Source organism: Pinus tabuliformis, chromosome 8, assembly GCF_031772625.1.
Source record: "Pinus tabuliformis cultivar Carrire ecotype Pingquan chromosome 8, CPIR1, whole genome shotgun sequence".
NCBI classification, from domain to species: Eukaryota; Viridiplantae; Streptophyta; class Pinopsida; order Pinales; family Pinaceae; genus Pinus; species Pinus tabuliformis.
The window spans coordinates 1039918484-1039942600 of NC_142294.1; the positions used below are offsets into that span (position 1 = coordinate 1039918484).

At 38.6% G+C, this 24117-nt stretch overlaps 1 protein-coding gene across 2 annotated transcripts in view; it reads left to right on the forward strand.

Annotated features, from left to right (window-relative positions):
- The first annotated feature begins 1489 nt into the window (after window positions 1-1489).
- LOC149238909 (ferrochelatase-2, chloroplastic-like) overlaps window positions 1490-24117 on the forward strand; it is a 385049-nt gene continuing 362421 nt past the window's right edge. The window contains exon 1 of one of the 2 annotated variants that reach the window (XM_089373228.1): window positions 1490-2107. In XM_089373228.1, the coding sequence (XP_089229354.1) occupies window positions 2041-2107 (67 nt within the window). In that variant the 5' untranslated portion in view covers window positions 1490-2040. The remainder of the gene's footprint in view (window positions 2108-24117) is intronic. The other variant, XM_089373227.1, reaches the window with a different exon arrangement.

Below are 24117 nucleotides of genomic sequence, written 5' to 3' on the forward strand. Positions count from 1 at the left end.
GTGTTGCCACATAATAGAAAATGAACCATAGTAATAATAATTTCCCAAACAATTTGTTGTGTCATATTAGTTGAAGTAAAAACATGATTTTGTAACATAATTGTGATCATTTCATCCATTTATGCTAAAATCGAAAATGATCCATACCAAATCAAACTACTAATGAATGCATGTCTATGAATTTACCATAGAAAAATAATAATGTACCCGTCCAAAATGTACATCAATGTCCATTACAATACTAATAACCATGCATCCATAATCACTTTATAATAACAATATACAAAAAATAACATGGCACATGTATGATCCATGTGATGTAAGATTCGAACGAAAAGATGAAGAAGGTTGGGTGCTCCAAGAAGTGGGTTGGAAGTTGGTAGATACCTAAGGATGCATGTCATGAAATGATATCTCTATCCTTGTCTTCCATCATAATGGTAGGGTTGCACAAGATACAAGATGAGAGTGGAAGAGTCATATGCGTCACTCTTTGCATTCCCTCATAATGGTAGGGTCACACAAGATACAAGATGAGAGTGGAAGAGTCATATACATCACTCTTTGCAGGGGATATAATGAATACTTGAAAATAGTAATTTTACAACTATGACAAGTTTGAGGGAGTGCTTAAAGAGATATAAGTTTCATCAACATGTCATTTGTCTTTTATAAGTTTTAATTTATTAATAGTAAAGTTAGAGATACAATGTGGGAATACCATGCTCTTTAATTGAAAATGTGCAATATTTGAATCAACATCAAAACATTCATTTCACTTATACCTTTGTGAAGAGATGGAGAATTTAGGTATCCCCACCTCATGTTTCTAATTAAAATAAATAATAAAACTGACATTCTAAACCTTATTAATGCTCAACACAAAATAATATATTGCAAAACTGTTTGGATGTAATGGAAGATTAAGTAAAAGTAACTATAAAGATGTTTACACATTAAAATGGTTTCCAATGTCCAAGTCAGGTTCAATATTGAACTAATTAGGAAAATTCATTTGCGCATTCATTAAACTCGCCATAAAATTAGGTAAATAATTACATTTTATCTTTCCACCCAGCTCACAAGGCATCATTAATGTCCGTAACCTTTTTTTTAGCCAACGGAATCCTCAAACGGAATCCTCAACCGCCAAAGCTCATCTCGGAAGCATAATACAAGAATGTAAAGTAAAAGTCAACCTTATCACTCTATCCATTATCATAAATGAACAAAGCACAAATTGAGTCATGCAACTTCACACCACATGGTAATGTTATGGAGTTAACCTTCACACTGTGTTGATGGCGTTAAAGTAGTTGGATGGCCCCTAAGGGATCGAAAGGTAAACTTGTTTGGATGGCACCAACGAGGCAAAGGTAAAAGTTGTTGAGCGGGAGGCAATTGAGCAAACAAGGGTCGTAGACTGTAGTGGTCAGGGTCATTACAAATATTAAAATCGCTGGTAAATTTCCACGTGGCCATACCTCGTGCGCATAAAGAGCAAAGAGAAAAGAGATTTAATGGAAAGACGTACCAAACATAACAGTGAACATCATTGCTGGATGGAGGATGAGAATCTATATGGTTGGGAATGAATGAGTGGAGAAGCCCTCACGTCTCATCTCATCTCATCTCATCTATCACTGGTAAGATGACAATGCACGAGCGATTTCAGCTTATACAAACATTTGTAATCCTAGGCAGAGATGGATAGATGCAAACAAGGAATAGTTTCCGTATCTTCATAGCAGACTCCAAATAGGGTTCAAAAGCTTAAACGTCAGGAGTCAACTCGAAGAATTCGAAACGTATCTGGGTTTGGGGTTTCAAAGGCAATTCCACAATTACTCGTCGCTACTGCTTCTTTTGGCTCAACTTTAGATATGCTGGCAGGCCGGCTGGAAACACGCAGGCACGAGTTCGATTGATTTTGCAGCAACTTTTAGCAGTGTAGACTCAATCTACGAACGCGAAAAGCTCTTTCACATCTTTTAAGTAAGAGAACCCCAGCTTTGCTTTTTGACAGAGGAGGCAGTGGCAATGGGCGTAGAGCTTTTGTCGTTGTCCGTGAATATTGCTATTACTGTAGCCCCATCTCATTCTCATTGTAAGTCATGGTTTTACCATTTCCTCGTGAATAAAAATGTCGAAAATCCAGCCTTTTCCTATCCTATGATACTAGATTTTGGATTTTTTTTCTATATTTTACTTTCATGCCACAGCATATTTCTCACATCTCCCTCTCTATATACATTTGTGGTCTGGGCTTCTCTCATACGGTACAGCTTTACCAGCATCGAAGTGCAACAGTAGAGTCATTCAAACTTTCGAAGTGCAACAGTAGGGTTGACATCAGCATTTGTCGTGAGCCGTTCTAACACTTTAACGTGGACGGAATTGTAATTTCTTTTTTCAAAAAATAAAACTAATAAACAATAATTATATTTTGACTTTACGAAGTTTTATTTTTATGGCAGAGCAACTACATATACCGGTTATCACATTTTATTTTTAACTACACAATACTAAATACAACCCCATAGGTACAAAATTATGCTTTCTAAGCTTTCAAGCTGGGTTCACACGAATGAACGGTGCCTTGATAATTCTGTCAGCCAATATGCACTCGAGATGGATCTCCATTCCATCCCTTTCCCCAAAGGTTGGGGAATGATGCAATGCTTTTCTCAGCTTTCAAGGAGGGTTCGCATGAAAGAACAGTGGCTTGATATTCTATCAGCCAATATGCACTCGAGATGTATCCCCATTCCCTCCCATTCCCGAAAGGGTAGGGAATGATGCAGGATATCTCCTTTTCCAGGTGATGTCCCCATATGCTTAGTATATTTATCGGGAAAATGGGGACATCCGGGAGATGTGAGGGTCATACATGTTTTCCTCTTCAAGGAGCTGTTCAAACTCAACAACTTGGGTGAAGTCGATGACAATCATTCCTCCCAACAACCTAAAATAAATCCTATTGATACAAATGCTCAAAAGTTATTTACACTTATATTCCTTTATTACTTTGTGTATTTAAACTTATTGAATTCCTAATATTTTTTATTTTTATTTTCATTTTAAATAATTATTATTTTTCCTTATTCCTTTATCACTTGGTGATTCGAAGATGAAGGTACCTCCTAAGTTCCAACAATCCATAAAACTCCTCCCACTGTCCTTGAGAGTTGATGCAACTATGCTTAAGCCTAACATCTTCTATGTTTTTGTATACTGTAAGATAATGTAAGATAAGATAAGATATATTTTAATGACCACCATGAGACCCCACGGTTTAAGGGACCCAAACTCCACATCAGACAAGACATCACACTCTCAAGTTTCCCTCTGGAACAAGCCTTTTGCCGTGAATTTTGATCAAGAAAATCACGGTTTTGTGAAGCTTTGCTTCCTCAAACAACGTGCTCAAACTGTCCACCTTTAGACCACTTTCAAACTGATTACGAATGTCCTCATAAGCTGAAAATTCCATGATGAAGTGCCACTCGGTTTCAACTGCTCCTGTCCTGCAAAAGATACAAATTCTTTCTTCCCACTCTTCCTTGGGGGTTATCCATCTACTTGTTTCACACCTAAGATGGTGAGATCGGGTCTGCAGCTGCGCTATTTAAATTTTAGCCTTACCCTTGTTTGCGGCGCTCAAATAAGTTTTTTCTTCATGTGATTGTGATGGGTTGAAGTTTTTGACATATATCGCTTTTTTCAGCGAACTTGTTTTTCCCACATGGCAGTCCTAAATTTTTTAAACACCCATTTTTTAATCTCCTCTTTAGAATTAGGACAATCTTGCCAACTATTTCCCCATTTGCTCATCCATTTATCATTTTGCTTCTTCCAAGTTTTCTTCCTACGTTTGAGCTCCTCTGCTACCGTCGACAATCATCTTGGGCCAACGATGTGCCTCCATTCTTTCCACCTTTTTTAGATAACTTAACAAACGAATGATTGTTGAAGCCTCCATTGGGAACATTCCAGCCTCAGCTAGCAGGATCTCATATGGGACCGTTGACTTGACTTTGAGGTTACTAATGATTAAGTGCTTTTGAATTCTTTCTAGCTATCTCCACTTGTGATTTGACATGCTGCTCCCCCAAACTTCACATCCATATAGGACAATCGAGGTAACCAACACTCCAAAAAGAGTTTTCTTGGTTCTCCAGTCCCATAATTCTGCTTTCCTGCATCTGTTCTGAAGAAGGTAAGAAGCTCTCCAACCCCCTTGGATCCTTTTAGTTATGCATGTCTCCCAACTAAGCTTGTTGTGAAAAACAATTCCTAGGTACTTGTACTCTTCCACTATCTCTAGTGGTTTTTCCTCAAATATGAAGCTAACCTGTTGCTTTTTCCGTTTCAAAGAGAAGATCATGACTTTGGTTTTGCTAGTGTTTACTTGCATCCCAACCTCCTGACAGAAGAGCTCTAAGGCCTTCAAATGCTCTCTCAAACCATGGGCAAATTTTACAATTAAGATAAGCATATAAAAGTAGCTTCACCACATACCATGCTAGTTGAATACCCTCTCCACTGGTGTTGTTTAGCCATTCGCTTATCAATATATAAACCAAATAGAGTGGGGAAAGGGGGCACCCCTGCTTGACCCCAATGTCACTATCAAAGTATTCTAAAAAGCCCTCTTTAGTTATGATTTTAGCACTAACTTTCTCATATAGTTTATGGACAACAACTCTATATTCATTTGGGATTCCAAGCTCTTCCATTCTTCTCCAAAGCTTATCCCTAGGAACAATGTCAAAAGCTTTTTTGAAATCAACAAAGCAACAAAAGGCTTCCCCACCCTGAATGTCCCATACTTTTTCGATGAAGTGCCTAAGAGTGATGCAATGATCAATTGTAGAGTGCCTTGGCCTAAAACCAGCCTGTCCTTTTGCTCTTTTACCCTATTTTTTTGCCCAACTACCGATTCTACTCTCCATCATGCTCCCAAACAATTTCCAAGAAGAGTATTGACACTTGTTGTCCATTCAACTAGAAAATTGCCTTGGGTGATGTTGTTGAAGACCCTTTTGATGATTGGGGCCAATATCTCAACACCCCATTTTAAGAACTCTGACTATAACCCATCAATGTCTTGGGCTTTACCACTCGCTAAATTTTTTATGCCACGCTTGACATCCTCCACTGAAAATAACACAGTGGTAGAGTTGATTATGGGGGGGCTAATTTTCTCTTGATTTCTCTCATAGAGAAGCTTTGCATATTCCAACCAATGAGTATCCGAGATATTATTATCTATTTGTTTTCTCTTTTGTTGTAGTTCCTGCCAAAATCCTTTGGGGTTGTGCTTTCCCAAAGAGATTAATTCATTTCTTCTTGAAGTCACATAAATTTCTTTTTTTGTTTTTATCATATTTTTATACTTTTTCCTGCTTTCATTGTCTGCCTCCTTCCCCTTAAGGGATCTTTTAGCAGCCTTGCACTCTTCATCATACCAAGGATTAGTTGGAAAGGTGTTTGAGACCCTCTTCTTAGGCCAAGATCTTTTGCACACCTTTAAGGCTTTGTGGATTAGAGGGATCAACATATTGTTGCCAATGCATTCTATTTCTGCATTGTCTTCTTTGTTTTTTGTGTTGATTTTTTCCCATTGAAAGTGTTTTTCTAGAGCAGCAACAAAGAGATCTTGGTTTTCTTGATTTATGAGGATTCTTCCATTTGCATGCACTTTCTTATGGTATTGTTGGGTCTGCCCTTCCTGTATCCCACTTGAGTGTATGCCCAACTTAATATAGAGAGGCATATGGTCAGAATTCATCTCAATAGGACAAGCCTCAATATTGAACTCTAACAAATTGCAAATAGAGCTCTGAGAGCATATTACATAGTCCACCACACTTTGACCATTGTATGTTTTACACATGATGCCACCGGATGTTGGCCAAGCTTTCATGCCATTGCAAATTACCATGTCATGGAGGCTACATAAGCCTAACAACTCAGCTCCAAAGTGCGACACACTCCCATTCCCATCTTGAGAAGTCCTTTTCCACGTGTGCTCTTCATTCTCCTCTAACCAAAGAGGATTGTTGTCCAAATTCCCATCACTTCCCAACTGAATGCACTGATTGTTTGCTGTTCGGGCATTAAAGTCGCCGATTAGAACTATACCTCCTAAACTCTTGAAAGCAACAATATCTCTTTTTAAAGAAGCATAAGGGTCTTCTTTATCTAAATTTGTCCTCTTGTAGAACTTTGAGTTTTTTGGGGCGAAGTAACATATAACCAGCCTGAATGTTACTTTGTTGTTTGTTATATTTAGCCATATAAATTGCTTATTTGGATCCTCTTTTTCCACTTTCACTATTCCACTCCACATTTCTCTTATTAGAATGGTGATCCCTCCATGCCCTTTCCCTGTACTAGTCTCTTCGTTCCGCATTTAAATTTTATTGTATCCTTCGAATTTTGGAACCCTCGAACCATCATGTTCATGGGTTTCTGTAAGGATAATGATGTCTTTCCCTTCTGCTATGGGCCCCAATCCCGGTCCTCTCCTCCACGGGTAACCTCTACAATTCCAACTTACCATGTTTAATTACTCCCGGGGAGCTCCGAATCCCTATTTTTGATTTCTTAAGCACTCGCTGACTTGGGCTTTCCCATCTTCCTGCCACGCCCATTTTCCTGCATCTCTTGCTGATCTCACTTTCTCCTATTCCTTCCTTCATTCGTCTTGTTGTTCAAGTGTCAAGTCATCATCTAGGTAAATATGAGTCCCTTTAAGTAGCCCTCTATTCTTTAGGATATCCATCTTGTCTTCTATATTTTTTAATGAAACTTTGACATATCTATCCTTTCCATTTTCTGCCTTCCTACCAATCCTATTTGCTTCCTGAATATAACTTGTCCAATTCAACTTGTCCTTGAGAAAATCCCTTGCTAAAATATTTGTTTTTTCTTTTTCTCCATAGTCTTTCAAGCCTTTGATGATGACATTTGTGGCCTTGTCTTGCCTAGCTTTTTCTTCTCTTATTTGCCTCTTGATTTGTCTCTCCATAGTTTCTTTTTGCTCAACCAACGGTTTCTTTACCACTTGAGCCCAAGTTTTAGCTTCTTCTATTTGTTGCTTTAATTTTTTATGCACTTTGCATTTTTGCAACTTCTTCTCACCATCTTTTAACATAACTTCGTCATACATCTTTGCACCATCATTTGGAATAACTTAATCTTATGTCTTTGTATGGTCTTTTAAAGTAAAAACGTTGCATTGAAGAGAAATTAGTGATTCAAAAGATGATTTGTAAAATTTACACATTCATCATTAGCATTTGCCTTATATAATTGGTTCACTATTTGCAGTTTGCCTATTATTCATGAAAGTCCATTGCGTTGCACACATTTTGTAAAAATATCGAGGAAGCAGATGTACCTTCTGTTTCAAAAGATCGAGGTCATCAACCATCAACATTTTGTGTCATCATAAACCCATTTTGCAAATTTATAATGTAAATGATGCTAGGAAGACCGTGTGTGTATGTAACAACCTAGGTAAGCCTATTATTTTGGCAAGAGTTTCATCCTAAGAGGTTTTTCATCTCATTGATTCATTTATTTTTCCCTCCAACCTCACCTCAAAGCTAGGATCAAGCCAACTAGCCGTTATTTTTCCACTTGGAGGATTTATCTATAAATAGAGAGTCATTTGAGTCTCAAGCCATCATATTTTTTAGCTAAGAAAATTCTGTAGAAAAGCTGATGTAACGCTACTGCTCCGCTGGGAATGTTTTTTGAATCATAATAAAGACTTTGGGATGTAGTTCATAGTGTTTATTATTCACCGATTTGTGGTATGTGCTGGGTACGGGCTTTCCTATATTGTGCTTAATATCTTTTCAGAAGTTTGTTTTTCATTAGATGGTGATAAGAACATTCTATTAATAGATTTTGGGTCTATTTTAGGTGATCCGATTCGCCATATGTCTAAAAAGCTTTCTTGAGGAAGATATATCGTGTTTATAGGTTCCCTAGTCTCTGGGCTCCAAGTTCACAAATTGTGGGCATAAGCCGTTTGTTTGGACTTCAGATATTTGTTGTGGTTTATCTAACTTCGCTAAGGCTATAACTTGCATTCATTTTCCAAAGTATTATTAGCCATTTATCAAAGAAAAACTCCATAAAAAAATATTTCTCAAAATTTCTTTTAAAAAGCATTGTATATTTGTAAACTTTGTAAGTATATTTGTATAATATATTTGTAGATTATTTTTCCTAATTGGGGTTTGGGGTTTTAAGATTTTTTTGTATATATTGGGGTTTCAGGGATTTTATTTCCATTTTTGCAGGTGAAATAAAGTGCAAGAGCTGAAATAGAGCTAGATCTAGTCCCTTGAGGGTAAGATCTAGTCTCCAATTTTTTTCGCAGGGCCAACCATTGAAGAAATTGAACAGAATTGCAGACCTGAAGCAAATAAAATTTTCTGAATCAAGGGTTTCAATTTTCAAGCCTCTCGAGCCCAGATCTAGCCTCTCTAAGGCCAGCGTTATCCTTTTAAGCCCCTGTATCAGCCTTAGAATCCCTAACATCATCCTTTCTAGCCCTTGTAGGGTTGGCCGTAGCCTTTAGGGGTCTCGACCTTTCCTTTAAGGCCTTGCGACAATGATTTAAGGCCTTTTTAGGCCTGGCCGTGTGCCTAGGAGGCCTCGGCCCCCGTCCTTTACCCTAGATGACAGCCCTAGAGGGCTTGCAATGGGTTCCTAAGGCCTTTAAGGCCTAGCTGCAACCCCTTTAGGGCTTTCTCTCTCTCCTCCTATGCCAATCGTCTTCCCTTTTGGCCTCTCTTTGCTCCCTTTTTAGCCCTCATTTAGCCTTTAGCCCTAGCCGTTAGGCCTTCTAGGCCTTTTCTAGCCCAATGCTAGCCCTATTGGGCCTAGTGTTAGTTCCTCCTAGTCCTAGTTTACCCTCTGCTCATCTCTGAAGTTTCTAGACTAAATTTTGGTGTATTTTGCAGGAAAAAGTTGACTCAAAACTTGTGTTTTCAGGTGACATACTCATTGGAAAAATTTTGGTCAATTTGGGCAAGTGATCTACAAGGCCTTGGGCCTAGGGTTTGCTCTCTAAACCCTCATTTTATCTCTGTTCTGCTTCAACTGTCATAAATTCTTCATAATAGTGATATATGTGCACCAAAATCATATCTAAGTGGTCTTAACATCTTAATAAGTCCACTGCTAAATTTTGCTAGTGTTTTTTTGGCTACTTGGGCATTCAGTATCTAGCCTGGATCTAATCATTTGCTTGCTGGAACATAACTGAATAATCAAATTTGATATTTCCTGAATATTGCATTTTAAAGGGCAAGAATCTAATTTTTTAGTTTGGGAAAATTGTTCTAGCATTTGATAAAATTTGGGCACTCTTTGGCATAAGTCATTCCATTAATAGCTCACTAATTGCATAATTTTATCACTATTGTAATAAGAGTTTTTACATTTGATATACACCAAATAATTCATCATAAGTGGTTTTTATTGTTTCATGCTCTAAGTAATTAATTTTGGAGAAGAATTGTTGCCCACACATTGGAATCTAACACTTGTTTGTCTTGTCTTGGCTATAAGAATTGTCAAACTCTTGCACTTAAATCACTCACGTATCTAAGCTCTAATTCTCTAATCTTGTTGATGGTTTAAGTTACTTTGGGAATTTGAAATCTAAATTGAAGCATCTCTCTCTTATATGTGTTTTGGCATCCAATTGGCATTATAACATTGATATAAGGTCATTGGTAATCTTGTTATAAAATCATCATCAGAATATCTTGAGTAATTGTGATTGATATTTTGTGTTGATAACCATTGGCCAATTGATAAGTGGATAAGTTCTCTAAGTTCCTTTAATTGTTAAGCATCTTGTGGATTGATCTATTGTTTAACATTGACACTTGTATTATTAAGCACTTGTCTTGTTCTAAGTTTGTCTTCTAATTATTGTGTTTTAAGATTGTCTTCTAATTATTCTTAAGTACTCTTCTCATTAAAGACTGATCATAACTTAAGTACTTAAAGACTTAAACAATCTTAACTCAAAACTAACTCATAAGCCTTGCATCTTATTCTAGGACTAGTCTTGCACTTACTAATTTACCTCCAAGCATAAGCTTGGTTGATAAAAACCTAGGGCCACCCTTCTCTTCTAGCTTGAGGGGCTTAACAAATCTTCGGTGGTTAACATGACGACCTTGTAGTCATCAAAGCCATAGTCTTTGCAATACCAGAGGCATCGGGTGATAGAAGCCTAACAGAAGATATAATCAAGCCTTTGTTTGCTAACTGTTAGCCTCCTTCCCACAACCTATCTTGGAGCCTAGCTTCGAAACAATTAAGAGAAGGTTTTATCTGAATTAGGCATATAATCAAAAGTAACTAAGATCCCTGCATTACACCTAGACCCTAGGATTTGCACAAGCATACAGGTTAGTAAGTCATTTAAGCAGCGGTTGTCCATCTGGTTACTTGATATTAATTTACAATAAGTAAGAATTGTGACTCCATAAGGCACTGGTCTCATACTAAATCTAATCTAATCATTGATCTTGCTAAATTTAACTTAAGTAGCTAGGCCACTCAACTGTGTCTCTGAGATAAGTTGGTTCCCAACTTGTCTTTCATCCTCTCATTTCCATAGGGATTACCCCCCATAGCCTGCTGTTGGGAGACAGCTAGAATGAAGTGGGTGAGGATCAGAGTGACAATTCACGCCTTGAGCCGTTGTCGTGGTGCATGTACAATCCGAGCGACAAAACATTGTTTTAGCGAAACCCCCCAACACCCACTGCCCCTCTTGGTCATGCTTGATGTTGGCTTGTTGGGGTCTCAGATCTTTTGGAATTTGTGGTTATTTTAATGAATTGGCTTCTTTTGTTTAGATATTCCCTTAGTGCATTAGGGAGATTTTTACCTACTAGGCAAGAGTTTTGAATTTTGGGGTAGCTGCGGTCGGTATTCCCAGCTACTCTAGTCGGCGATTAATAAATTTAAAGTGGAGAGAAAATCAAATTTAAGATTTGAATTAAATTAATTTTTTTAAGGTCGGCTCTAAGAAGTTCAAGTCGGCCAACCCCAAAAGACACACCTATTCGGGCTCATTAAATCACTATATAAAGGCAATTTGTCCTCCTCATCTTGGCATAGATTTGGAGCACATATACTCATCTTTTGTTCACACGTGGGAGTTTAGAAAGGACGAATTTTGAGGCAATAAATCGAGATTCCTTTGAGGCAACAAACTGAGTATCTTTCCAGGTAACAGTCCAAATTTTGAGGAAGGTATATGAGGCTGAAATTTAAGGAGACTGAATTTATCATAGTCTGACCAGATATGACTTGAGTTTGGTTACTGGTCAGTTTGACTTTATTTGACTGGAAAGTTCAGATTGTATCTCTTGTTGAATTGGATTATTTCTCTAAGAAAAGGTTGCTGGGTTTCTCGTTGGCTAGGGTTTTCCTAGGATAAATTTTGTGTCTCTTATGTTTGGTTGTCTCTTCATGATTATACTGTCATTATTGTCTTTACTGTTGAAGTTTTTCCAAGTATAATTGCTTAATGATGAAATGACAACATAAATAATGAAGAAATCATTGGAAATAATTATCAGTATAGGAAATCCTAATAAATCAACATGGTATCAAAGCGAGGTTGAAGACCAACAAAGTTTTGAAAAGTTTGTCTTGAAGAAGGTTATTCAACAACTTGTCTATCTCTCTCAAAATGGAAGACAAAGGGAGCTTGGGATCATGTTTTGACTTTGGATCATAAAGAAGTCTCATGAAAACATGGTTGAGTTTGCATAGTTGAATCTGCCTTGAGCTTGTAGAAATCATCCTTGTGAAGGAGGTCGAGTATCCTCCTAGGCCTTGACTATGAAGAAGAGCTGTCAAAACACGTTGTTCTGTCTAAGGGTTGAAGCCCTAGAAGATTGTGACAGGGGGGTTGAAAGGCCTCAGGATAGATTTTTGTTGAGGGCCAAAAGGCCTCAGTCTGGTTAAAGATGGGCTGAAAGGTCTTATTATTAACCTTAGGAATGCCTCAATATTGATGGAGCAGAGGCTAAGAAGCCTTAGAATGTGGCCAGGAGGTGTGAAGACCTATGCAATAGCCAATGAAGTTCTCAATAATAGGACCAAGGATATCATGGTCATACTTATTAGCATTCCTTAAAATCCTTTTGTTACTAATGATCTCCTAAAGTTTTTCCAATAGGATCCTTGGGAGGAGAATGTTGACATTGAATTTCTTAATTTGGATTCCATAAATCTGTAGCTGCTTACGAATGATAACGACATAAGTTGTTGTGCAAATCTTGGCACATGAGCAGGTTAGAGTCTGTATTGAATTCTTAGAGAGTGATGGTGCAAGTTAAATTGTCTAAGAGGATTCAAAATCTTTTGCATAACTGTTGATGGAAATTATTTCACTGTTGATTGCCTTTAGCTTCAAGGATTATATCAGAGAATCGAGAACCTGCATTGTTCACTTTGAACATCCCAACCAACTTATCATATATTTCCTTAGAAGTTCCCAAATCAGAAATATAGGCAACCAAATGCTTTTGAATGGAGTCAATCAAAATTTTATTTGTTTTGACCTTACCTTTTCTATACTTCGTCTTAGCAGTAGTCGGTGCATTTGAAGGAGGCTCCACCACTTTTTCCTGCACATAGTCCAATACTTCATACTCCTATAAAGTCAGGTCCAAAGTCATCTTCCATGCATGATAGTCAGATTTGTCATTAAGTTTGTACTCAATCTTGAATTAAGATGTAGAGGCCAAGGAGACTTGTCCAATAATCTTTGTTCAACAGATCTCTTAGGGATTGCTTTTCTCTCTTGCTTGGGCTTTGCCTTCACATGGGCTCTATTACCATGTTAATTTTTGTAATGTCCCCAACTAATAATTTTGCTAAGGGAAATTCTCAATATTGCAATTTTGGCGAGTAATAAATATTTTTAGATAAATAAAATTAGAAGAAATAAGTTGTGAAATTATTAAATAAATTTTGGAGAAAATGAAATGGTTGGGACTTAGGAAAAGAAGAAAAAATAATGTGAACATAAGTTGTGGAGGTTACCAAAAAGGGAAATCAAACCATGGTATCAAAGCTTAGTGTGAGAGAAATCGAACCATGGTATGATTAAAGGAAAACAACGATAAAATGAAGGCTAGATCCTCATTTTGATCATTCTCTTTTGGCATTTTATTTCAGAATTGGAAAGTTTGCTTGGGCAGCTTAGCCATGTCAACCAGTGCTATTTAGCACAATGAATTTCCAAGTGGAATTCCACCCTTTCGAAGAACTTCAAGTGTCTCAATAGTGAGGTAATTTGGGGAGTCCAATTCAGGATTTCCACAAAACTTTATTGCAGGTATTCACTTAGTTTGTCACTCCTTGGGCACAGAGGCAGTTCAAGTTGCTCATTGGAGGATCAACTATTGTGGGTTGGATTTCCAACTATTTTGCAAGGGTTGAACAATAGTGCTTACCAGGTATTGGAGTTGATTTTGCCCAGAAGTTTGAGGAAGGAATTTTGCAGGGAATTGGAGGAGTGTTTCCCTTTAGGAAAATTGTGCATTTTTGTAGCAGTTTGATTTTTGTAGCTCATTGGTAGACTGTGAAGGACTACACGCAAATTTTCGGGTTTCAGTGATTGGTGGATTCAACCCAATAATTTTCGGTTTTTGTGAGAGGAGTTCGTCGTTAAAATTTCAGATTTTCTGGGCAATATTTGGGTCTCAAATCCTCATTCTTATAGCAAGGAGAATTGTTGGTTTAGCTGGGATTTTCGCACTGATTGAGCATTCTGGGTCAGCTTGAATTAGCTCAAAAGAGTTTTGGGTTTTATTGGTTGGAGTGTGAGGAGCCTCTTTATAATTTTTCATAATATTTGGTGCAGCTTTAAGGGGTCATTTTGCAGTTTGCCTCTAGCAGTAGCAGTAGCAACAACAACATTATTTTCTGGGTAATTTGCACATTTTGGGGCTTTCTGGGTCAACTGGAATTAGCCCAAGATTTCTCTGGGTTTGGAGCAAATTTGATGGTATAAATCATAGTTCGCCTCCAATAGCAGCAACTTTCTACGCAGTATATTGGGACAGATTGAGCCATTTCAGTTGGAGTTTTGCTTAGATATTCACCAGGGTATTGTATGCTTTCATTAGCAAGCCTAGATTCTATCATTCTACTCTATTGTACTTAGATCCAAAGAATTTTTAATAAAATCGCTCAGATTTGTTGCTGCTATTCTATGGTTTATTGATCTATTTCTGCTAGTGTAAAAGTTGTGCTTGCATGGTTGTATTTTCTTGCTATAGCTTAGTGCATGTTTTGGTATTCATCGTGTTTCCTAGAATGGGATATTACAGTGGTATCAAAGCATGATCTTCGCCAGCTCTGGGGAAGCTAGCAAGATCATGGAGGTGTAGGCATGCATGCATAGTGATTGGTGAAATTTGTGGATATTACAATGACGCAAAAGGGGAGGAGTACACAGGAAATCATGGAGGAGATCCTTAGAAACAATGAAGAGATGTTAGCCCAATTGTGTATCAGTAAGGGAATAAAACCAAACTATCTTCATCCTTATAACAGAGGCACTAGAGGTGCGCATGCCACGGGAATGAAGCCACTTACACCATGTGGGAAAAGTCAACAGAATCAAGGCACCAAACCTCCTCAAGAGGAGTGGACAGGATGAGAGCAGTTAGATGATGGGACCAGGAGGAGATCTTACTTCCTATTGTGGGGCCTAGGGCCGGGGTACATTGACAGCAAGCTTAAGGAGGAGGTTGAGCAGGATATTGAGGGCACGCATTATTGTAAGGAGCGCATTGATACACCCAATGTGACACATGAGCCACCCTTGTTGGAGTTTCCTTCAGTAGGCTCGTTGACATATTGGTGGAGACAGTTGAGCATACACCCGTTGATGAGGTGTCAGGGGACACAAAGATATCTAGAGTTGTGACTGAGTTTACAGATGATAGCCACCCACAGCGGTTTCAACAACTCTAGTCTGGCCTTCTAACATTGAAAAGGAAGGGCACGACAGTCCGAGAGACCATTGTGCAACAAAACAAGGAGCTGGATGGCATGAGAGTAGCTTGTGCCGAGACAACGATCAAACTGGCTCACATTGGGGAGCGGTTGGATTCCCTAGCGACACAACTAGAGGAGTACACATTGGAGCATCAAAGCAGCCCTCTTCAAGCATATATAGATGGGGCTTGCAACACTAATAGGTTACCTCTGCACATTGGTGAGAGGGAGGCAGAGTTACCTAAACAGATCTCGTGTGTTGACCGAGATTGTGAGATGAGACAACATGAGTTGCGCAGGGTGCAACGTTTGCAGGTTGGAGTTGTTGTGCGTACGGGTACACATGCATTCAACCATGCCCTTGGGGTTGGATGGCGTGAGATTCTGAGTTGGTACCCAGTGGAGTGGGCTATATTTATGGAGACGATGGTAGTTAAGAGCGAAGCTCAATAGGAGCTTCTAGACATTGGGGATGCTGGAGGCCCAGGTTGGCATTGGGATCTAGGTGGGGCTTCCTACCATATACTTGAGATGCAGGATGGCGATTGTTGGGATCTAGGTGGAATTCCCCACCACATCATGGATGTGGCTGGTGAGGGCATTGGCAGTGTGATGGATCCAGTGACTGAGCATCCACACACTTTCAGATCTCCATCAACATTAGTGACGGGTTGGATTGATAGGGGAGCAGGTAGACTCCGCAAGTTGTTTGAGCATGTTGGTTGTGCATGGAGTCACAGGATGATTAGCATACCTCGACAGGAGTTTTTCAGAGGAGGTGGCATTAGCAGGCTGCCAGATAGTGCCTTGTATGGGGCTGAGGGTTCTCCCTAGTTATGTGGGGCATAGTGGTCATGGAGGAGCAGCATAGTGGTGTCATCACCACTAGTACATAGGGGGATTCACCTCTCGTGTCTCTCAGGGAGATTTTGGAGGAAAGGCCCATACATCAGAGTGTATGGTGATGCGACAATGGAGGTGGCGATACTGGTAGGTAGCAGGCCGACACGTACTATCTCAACTTTAGATCATGGAATCCAGTGTCGTGTAGGAGCATGCGGTGTCGAGCAGTGGTTTGTAGGTGATCACGTAGATGCATGGCGATGTGTTGTGGTGCATGTATTTGTACCATGGAGTGGGAGGAGCGAATTACACCACATCGGGTTTGCTAGTGGAGTGGCAGATGCATTGACACATATGGGATGCCATATGGTACAGGGTGGTACGACAGTGAGCGTTGGTATCCAGTGGTGCACAAAGTTGTGCCTTAGATTTCAGTGTTATGCAGAGGAGTGCAGGCATGCGTATTTATGTACAACATAACATGATAATGCACAACAGAAAGGGCACTTGTTACAATGGTGATCAAAAGTCAAAGAGGGCACTTGTTCAAGCATTGCTTGAGGACAAACAATTTTTGGTGGGGAGGACTGTAATGTCCCCAATTAATAATTTTGCTAAGGGAAATTCTCAATTTTGCAATTTTGGCGAATAATAAATATTTTAAGATAAATAAAATTACGAGAAATAAGTTGTGAAGGTATTAAATAAATTTTGGAGAAAATGAAATGGTTGGGACTTAGGAAAAGAAGAAAAAGTTAAGGTGAACAGAAGTTGTGGAGGTTACCAAAAAGGGAAATCAAACCATGGGAAGAATCAAAGCATGGTATCAAAGCATAGTGTGAGAAATCGAACCATGGTACAAGATGGGATGGCTAGAAGTGTTTTTCAGTGGCTTGAGGAGGCATGGTGGCCAATTTACCATTTTCCCACATTAAAAAGAAAAAATAATATTTTAATCAAGGGAAATGTGTTCAATGATTAAAATAATAATAAAATAGGAGCTTCTAGAGGGGTCCATCAAATCTATAAAAAGAGGAGGAGGAGGCCATTAGAGGGCATCTTGGATTTTGATATTTCTTCTTATATGAGAGGTTGGGACCCGGTTCTCTACTTCCTTGGTAGCCCTAATACGAAAACACTCGGGTGATTTAGTGAGATTGGGCGAGTACCCATCTCCCCTTGGTGAATTCATCCAGAATACTCAGGAGAGCTTAACAGTGGCAGTTCAATTTAGTTTTGGTGGAGGGCCCATGCAGCATTGGAGTAGATCCTTGAGGCTAATTCTATCTCAAATATATCAGCTATTTTGTTATTTCAACATGTAAAACCCCAGTTATATATTATAATAAACGCTGAGATTATTCGCTCATTATATGATTGAATTGCATGCAGTCTCTTGTTCTATTTTACATGGCAATCTTCTGTAAATCGAATGGTAATTTTATGTAGAAATTTCGGTCAAATTAGTTTTATGCAAAATCTACAAAATATCCTGAAAGGGATATTACAGAGACAAAGTCCCGTAAAGTTGTTCCCTACTTTGGTAGGGGTGGCTGATAGTCGACCTATTAGGTGCTTCCAACCCCCCAATGGGAGGTGGCATTTTCGAGGTTAACCCTTCAATCAATAGGTGTTGGTGTAATTGAGTGGCAATGGAAGGGAAAGGTTTCATGGCCAAGTGCCATGGTCAAGGGACCAGCTAGGCAGATTCCACATCTTGATATAAATGTAATGGAAGGAGCAATTGTGGAGGCATGAGTTACCTTGCTTGGCTTGCTTTTTCCACCCCTCTATGCGCCTTTTACTTTTTCATAATAATGCTTTTTATTTTGGGTGCATAGCTCAAGGGTTAGAGCTTGCTATTTATGATATAGCATTTGATTTGCCCCTTAAGATGAAACAATTTAGTAATTTACCACTCATCAGGGCTGGAACATGCAAGGGTTCCTTTTGATGAAATAGAACATTAAGTGCTTAGGAACTTGATGATGGCTAATGAAGAGGGTAGAGCTCATGCTAGGCTTTTGCACACACTCTAATTTATGTCTCGACCAATCTTTTGCATTTTGATTTTTATTTTTCTTTCATTGTTGCCATCTTATGCTTTTCCATTCCTTTAGCTACATCAACCCCCAGGGCAATGCTTCTTCACCCTACTCAAAGATGTGGATAAGAGAGTGCCAAATCCCAATGAACCAATGACAAGCTGGGCCCGAAGAATGGAGATGGTATATAAAGGGTTTATAATGTGACATGGAAAGTGTAAGTATGGTGTAAGGGAGAATGAACATGCTGGAGTTCAATTTTAGAGGCCTTAAAGACAAAACCCCTAAGGTATTCACCCAAATTTTTTATTTGAACTACTAGATAAGACTTTTTAAAGTTGAAATAACTTATTTTAAGCTACAAATGTAATGATAAAACAATTAAAACAAATCTAAACAAATACAAGTCAAAATAAAATACTTGATGTGTGAAGCCTTGTAGAGTACCTTTCTGGTGGAAATCTGCAATGTGAAATTTATATCAACAAATTATATTTGCAGGTCTGCACAAACAGACTAGATATACTCATGTAAAATATGGTAAGCAAAGCTGAAAAAATTAGATATATCTATTCTTTTCAAAACGAGGTTAAGATCTAAATCATGCACTCTTCTCCAATATTTTATTAGCTAGAAAAATACAAAAATTTAAAGCAAGTTAGTAAGATAAAAAATAAATAAATTTTTAAAGAAAATTGATTTAGAATGTTTTATAAATAGATGTTTGAGAAGTGAGGTTTTACCTTTGTTTTTTCTCCCCACTTTGCTAGATTGTGATTACAACCCTCTTTTTGTCAACTTTCCTTTGAGGACAAGGAGATAATAGGGACTTGGGTGAAACTATCCCACTCAAACCAGTCTAGAATAACCTGCAATAAATCTGATCCCACTAAGAGAATTTACTCCTTTGAGATGCCCCAATTGCTACAGCAACAGTGCCACCAATATCCCACAAATTTTGTTGAAGATTCCCCCTAGAGGGCTTGCCCAACACTTAGATTTGTGTCTTTTTAATGGTAGATAAGGGTGAGATGAGAATCTACCCTTCCATGTGATTGTCTGGCCCTTAATGGATCACTGCAACAAGTTTTTGATAACTAAACTATACTTGCATGTAAGTCTATTAAGCATAAATTATAGGCTAAAGCTAAAAAAGGAAAGCATAGAAGAATCAATCCAATACACAAGAGAGAGTATTTTGCAAAGTGGTTTCTTATCACATAGCATAGAATGATCTCACAGTTAACAACCTCTAATGGGAGGAGGAGCTAGCAATTTATAAGTTTCATTGCTAATGACTAGTTTCCTCCTCCATTAAAATAATAATATTTGACATGTTCTTTTTTGGTTTGCGAAGTTGTGTGAGTCCTCAGATGATCACACGCTTAACCTTTGGCTTGAGAAACCGCAACCCAGGGGTATCTAAGCCGTCAAAATCACTTGAGGATAATATTTGACTTGTCATCCATAATGAATTTGAAGGATAAGCAGACTCATGAGAGGAATGATATTTTATTACATTGGTTGCATCAAGTTTACCCACTAGGTGGGTCAAATTGCTTTCCACTCTCCCAATGTTTTTTGTTCTGCAATGTGAAGGTTCGAAAACAGTGGAGAATAGTGCCCATTTCTCCTTCAATGTCGACCTTTAGGCCTTAATACCCCTCATGCCAACAAGGGTACATATGAACACTATGTAGTATTTATCACCACCATTGTAACTCCAAGGTCACATGTCAAAAGTGATGTAAAAGCCATGTGAGGCTCTGTATGAAGTTTCCTAGACCCGTGTCGTTGGTGTCTGTATCTTGTCGTCTTGGTCAAACCATGGCTGGCCCCTTGAAGTCTTACTTCAGGTTACTCTTGTCCTATACAAGATTGGAGAGCCTTAGGTGAGCTTTCTTGAGGACTGATAGTTTTATGGGAGCCTTCATTTGTAAGGGTGATCCCCAATACATGGGCTAGTCTAGCCTGCATCAAGGCGCATTTCTTACCACTTGGTTATGGTCTATGGGGTCTGTAGGTGGCCTTGGCTTTGGTGCAGTACTCCATAAACAAATCTCATGCATTATACTCTCATATTGAGAACCTTCATGTTTCTTGAGATAGTTCATGTTTCCTAATGCAAAGTGGTCCCAGTGGTCAAACAGTCAACTTAGTCTCAGATTGTGTAGTTTGATGAGAAGAATCCATGCTATAAAGAACTTTTCCAATCAGGAAGGCAATGGCTAGTTACAACTTGGTCAAACTTGGTCAATAGGTTAAAGCAGGATCCCATGTGACAGAATAGGGGCAGCATTGGGCAGAATGATGCATGCGTTACGTCAAATGTGGTCTACTCAACGAGAATAAGAAAACCCATTCAGATTTCCCAAATTCTTAATGGTGTTATAGATCATCCACTTGGGCGTGATGGTGTGGCAAAACAAGTTTCCAGGTGGCATAACAGGGGCATATTCTGTGAAAATTTGACATGTAATATGTCTAGTTGGTCTACAGAATGACAGGAACAAAACCCATGTCTTAGTTTCTCCGAATTCCGAAGGGTGTTAGAGATCTAGCACAGGGCAGGATGATGTGGTAATACAAGGCATAATTTGGTCACACAAAGAAGATCAGGATGAAATCAGTCCGAGTTACAGTAAACTTACATGTTTGAATTGACAAATTCATCAAGGAGTTTGAGAACTACAAAACGGTGGTCAAGTTCGAGTTAGTAAAAGAAAAAGTCAGTTCAAACTAGCCATTAGAGGGTTTAACTAGATGTTGTAGATTTCATTGACCAAGTTGTTGAGTAATGGAGCAAGAAAGTAGCTATTAGAAGACAAATTATTCTTCCAAAAGGACCAAGTCAAATTCCCTCAAGGCAAATAAGTGGAACCTTGAGCTGCTATTATGTACTATTTTTCTTCTTTGACCATATCAGGCCAATAGCAAAGAGATTCATGGACCAAATCAAGAAATCTAATCAAGTTGATCCCTTGGAGGACAATTAGAAAATTGTAATGAAATATTTTATGAGAAAAATTACTAAGTCTCCAACTTGTGGATAACTAGTAAAATAATTTCTTGAGGAGTTTTCAAAACTAGCTGTTACAACTTTTTCTATAAAAGGCTAGTTTCCCCTCATTGTATTGTTGTTGTCATTTGAGATTGGTGCCATCATTAATACAAAGCTCCTTTCTTACAAACCTTTGTCTATTCTATATGCATTGTATGGAGCGAATTTTATTTTCACTGTTTTTCTTGATATATGCTATTGGGGTTTTATCTAATTCTTTTGATAATAAGTATAATTATACTAAGGTTAACAGATATTTCCATTGAGGGGCTACACAATCACATGGAAGGGGCAAACTAGGTGGCAACCCCACTTTTTCAATTTCTTTTGCAGGTAGATCGATCCAAGCAACCAAACCATCCCAAAGGGAAGCTTCAAATTGTGAAGGATCTTGCATTCATCCCACACAGGATCTACAGACTGGAGATACCACGTTGAGAGGGGCCTCTCCTAAGTGGGTTTGAAAATTATCAAGGAAGTTAAGTCAATAGTGAGGGTGGTTTATTTTCCAGATCAAATATACTTCCTTGAGTTATCAAGCTATATCGACCTAAGAAGGTGTTGATTTTGCACTCTAGCAAGGGTGAGGTAAGTAAGGCATGGGTATAACCCAACCACCGCCTCTCTTCAAAAAATTCTAGAACTTTTAGTTTTCAACATTTAGCTCTTAGGAAATAATAACTTGTCAGTTTTTGTTTGTTTTATTTATTCAAAAAGCATCTCCTTGGGGAAAATTGATTAAAGTAATAGATTTAACCAAGGATAGGTACAGGTAACTATTTTTTCCCATTTTACGCTTGTATCTCACTTATTTTTTTTGCAGATCGAAACATTTGTTGGCTGTAATAAACAAGATCAACGACAGAAACATAGGTTTCAATTATCCAATTAAGTTACATTTTCACCAAGCTTCTTTTATTTACTCTATTGCACTTAATTTCAACATTTTCTATCATTTAGAGTAAATTTTAGGTAATTTCCAGCCATATTAAAAGGCCAAATCAAAATATGGAAATTATTGGGTGAGTTTACCCAAGAGGGTTTCACTCAAAATTCTGAAAAATAATTTCCAGCTTGCCGGAAACTTACTTTTTTAGCTGTTTAAGTCGAGGGGAGGTCCCAATAGCCTCAAAAGTGACTCTCATGCCTCTCCTACCCTAGAATTACAATTTAAAAGTGCTTAGGCACTTGTAGGTGGCTATTGTAGACTAAATAGGTCTGTCCTTGCATTTTTTGTAAACTTTGCAGTATGATATACAGGACGACAAGCTGTTTTGATCTATAACCTTTTAAACATTAGCCTAAATTGAAAACTAATTACATATTTGGTTAGATTATTTCTTTTAGACCAAAATTCATTGGTTACACTGTATTTTTTGTATTTTGGCATTGCTAAAATCCCCTGTTTATTATCCTGCTGCAAAGTAACATCTTTTATAGCTAGATAGTTTCAAAAGATTAACACTTCCACTTCAAGTGACCCCATATAAGGCACTAGTATTGTTTTGGATCATTTGGGGTTATCTTAGGGACTCCTCACTTGTCCATTTAGGAGGTCGTTGGGCCTAAACTGCAGGGGCGTGGGCCGAGGTGATAGTGGGCCCCTGCCCTGTGTGTGCCCATCTAGCAGCTTTCCAAGACCTTACAACCCTGCTAATTGGATTGGCAATAGGCCTCCAACATTGGTAATCCCCTCCGTAAGATAAGACTAGCAACTTGACTTTTAACAATTACTTTTTTTGTCCACAAAAGCATTTTCTAGGAAATAGTAACCTTTAGTAGCTAGTTTGACCTCTTTAACACCTATATTACGATTTGACTTGACTTTTCATGCATTATTGAGTCAATTTTGTCTCCTCCTCAAGATCTCCAATGCCTAGCCTACTTGGCCAAGTGTTCCATGCTATGTTTCTCCTTTTGCCACTTGATACCACATCATATGCTGAATTACCTTTAAAGGTCTAAGTTGTTGCTGCATAACCTTGGTAAAACCCTTGAAAAACTTGGTCAAACCTTGGATCTCCAATGCCCTTGATAATAAAATATTTCTGAGACATGGTTTTTGTTACTCTCGACAAATAGACCAAAATTTAGATGTAATGCATGTCCAAAATGATGCAACACTCTAGCTCTTTTGCTCTTGGAAAGTTGTGCACCCCTGTTGACTGCCTGTGATTGACCATAACTTGAGAATGCCTCTTCCAAATGGAAAAATCCCACATGGCATGTTGTCCTCTCATTAAGCTCTGCAATTTGGGACCTTATTAACTTCTTGAATCTCGGGGTCACTTTGCCTTTGGAAGTGTGAAACTGTCGCTGACTATGAGACTGCTATATTTTAGAAACATTTGAGGGATACAACACCAAAGCGAAGGCCACATACAAACTCGATAGTCTCATAACCATGTGGAAAGGCATAGGTGCACTTGACGTGATCACCCTACAAAAACGAAGGCTCCTAAAAAACCACGAGTCCACATATAAGCTCACCTAAGGACCTCCAATTTTATCCAAAATGAAAGGAACCCAAAGTGAACTCAAAGGGACCGATTATGGTTTGACCAAAAATAGACTAGCTCTATATGACACAGGGTCTAGGATTCTTACGAGCCTCACATGGTTGTTACATGGCTTTGATTTCTGACCTTGGGCTTGTTACCCACCCTTTCGTGGGCTTGGCCCCTTGCAGCCACCAATTAGCTTATTGTGCCATTTCTTCACCACTTGAGCTAGCCATGTGGTCCCTCACCCATCTGTCTTGATTGTATGTTTGAAGGTGGACCGCCTGAACCTAAAGGTATGTCTTGTCATTTGGTAATTGAGTATTGAGTTTACTTATTGTGGACACTTTTGGGCATGAACTAATGGGGGGATTCAGTGGAAAGAGTGGGCTAGGTCCGTGCTTCTGTCCCCTAGACCTCTTTTGGATGTTACCCTTGGATCTTAGTGCTGTGAGATCTCTTTTACTGACCATTTGGTTTTAGGGTGGTACTACATGGGAAACCCTGATTTTGGTTGCGTGGTCCCACTCCCTCATCCACATATATCACTCCCCTTCTATTTATTATAACCCCATTCATCAACTTTCCCACCTGG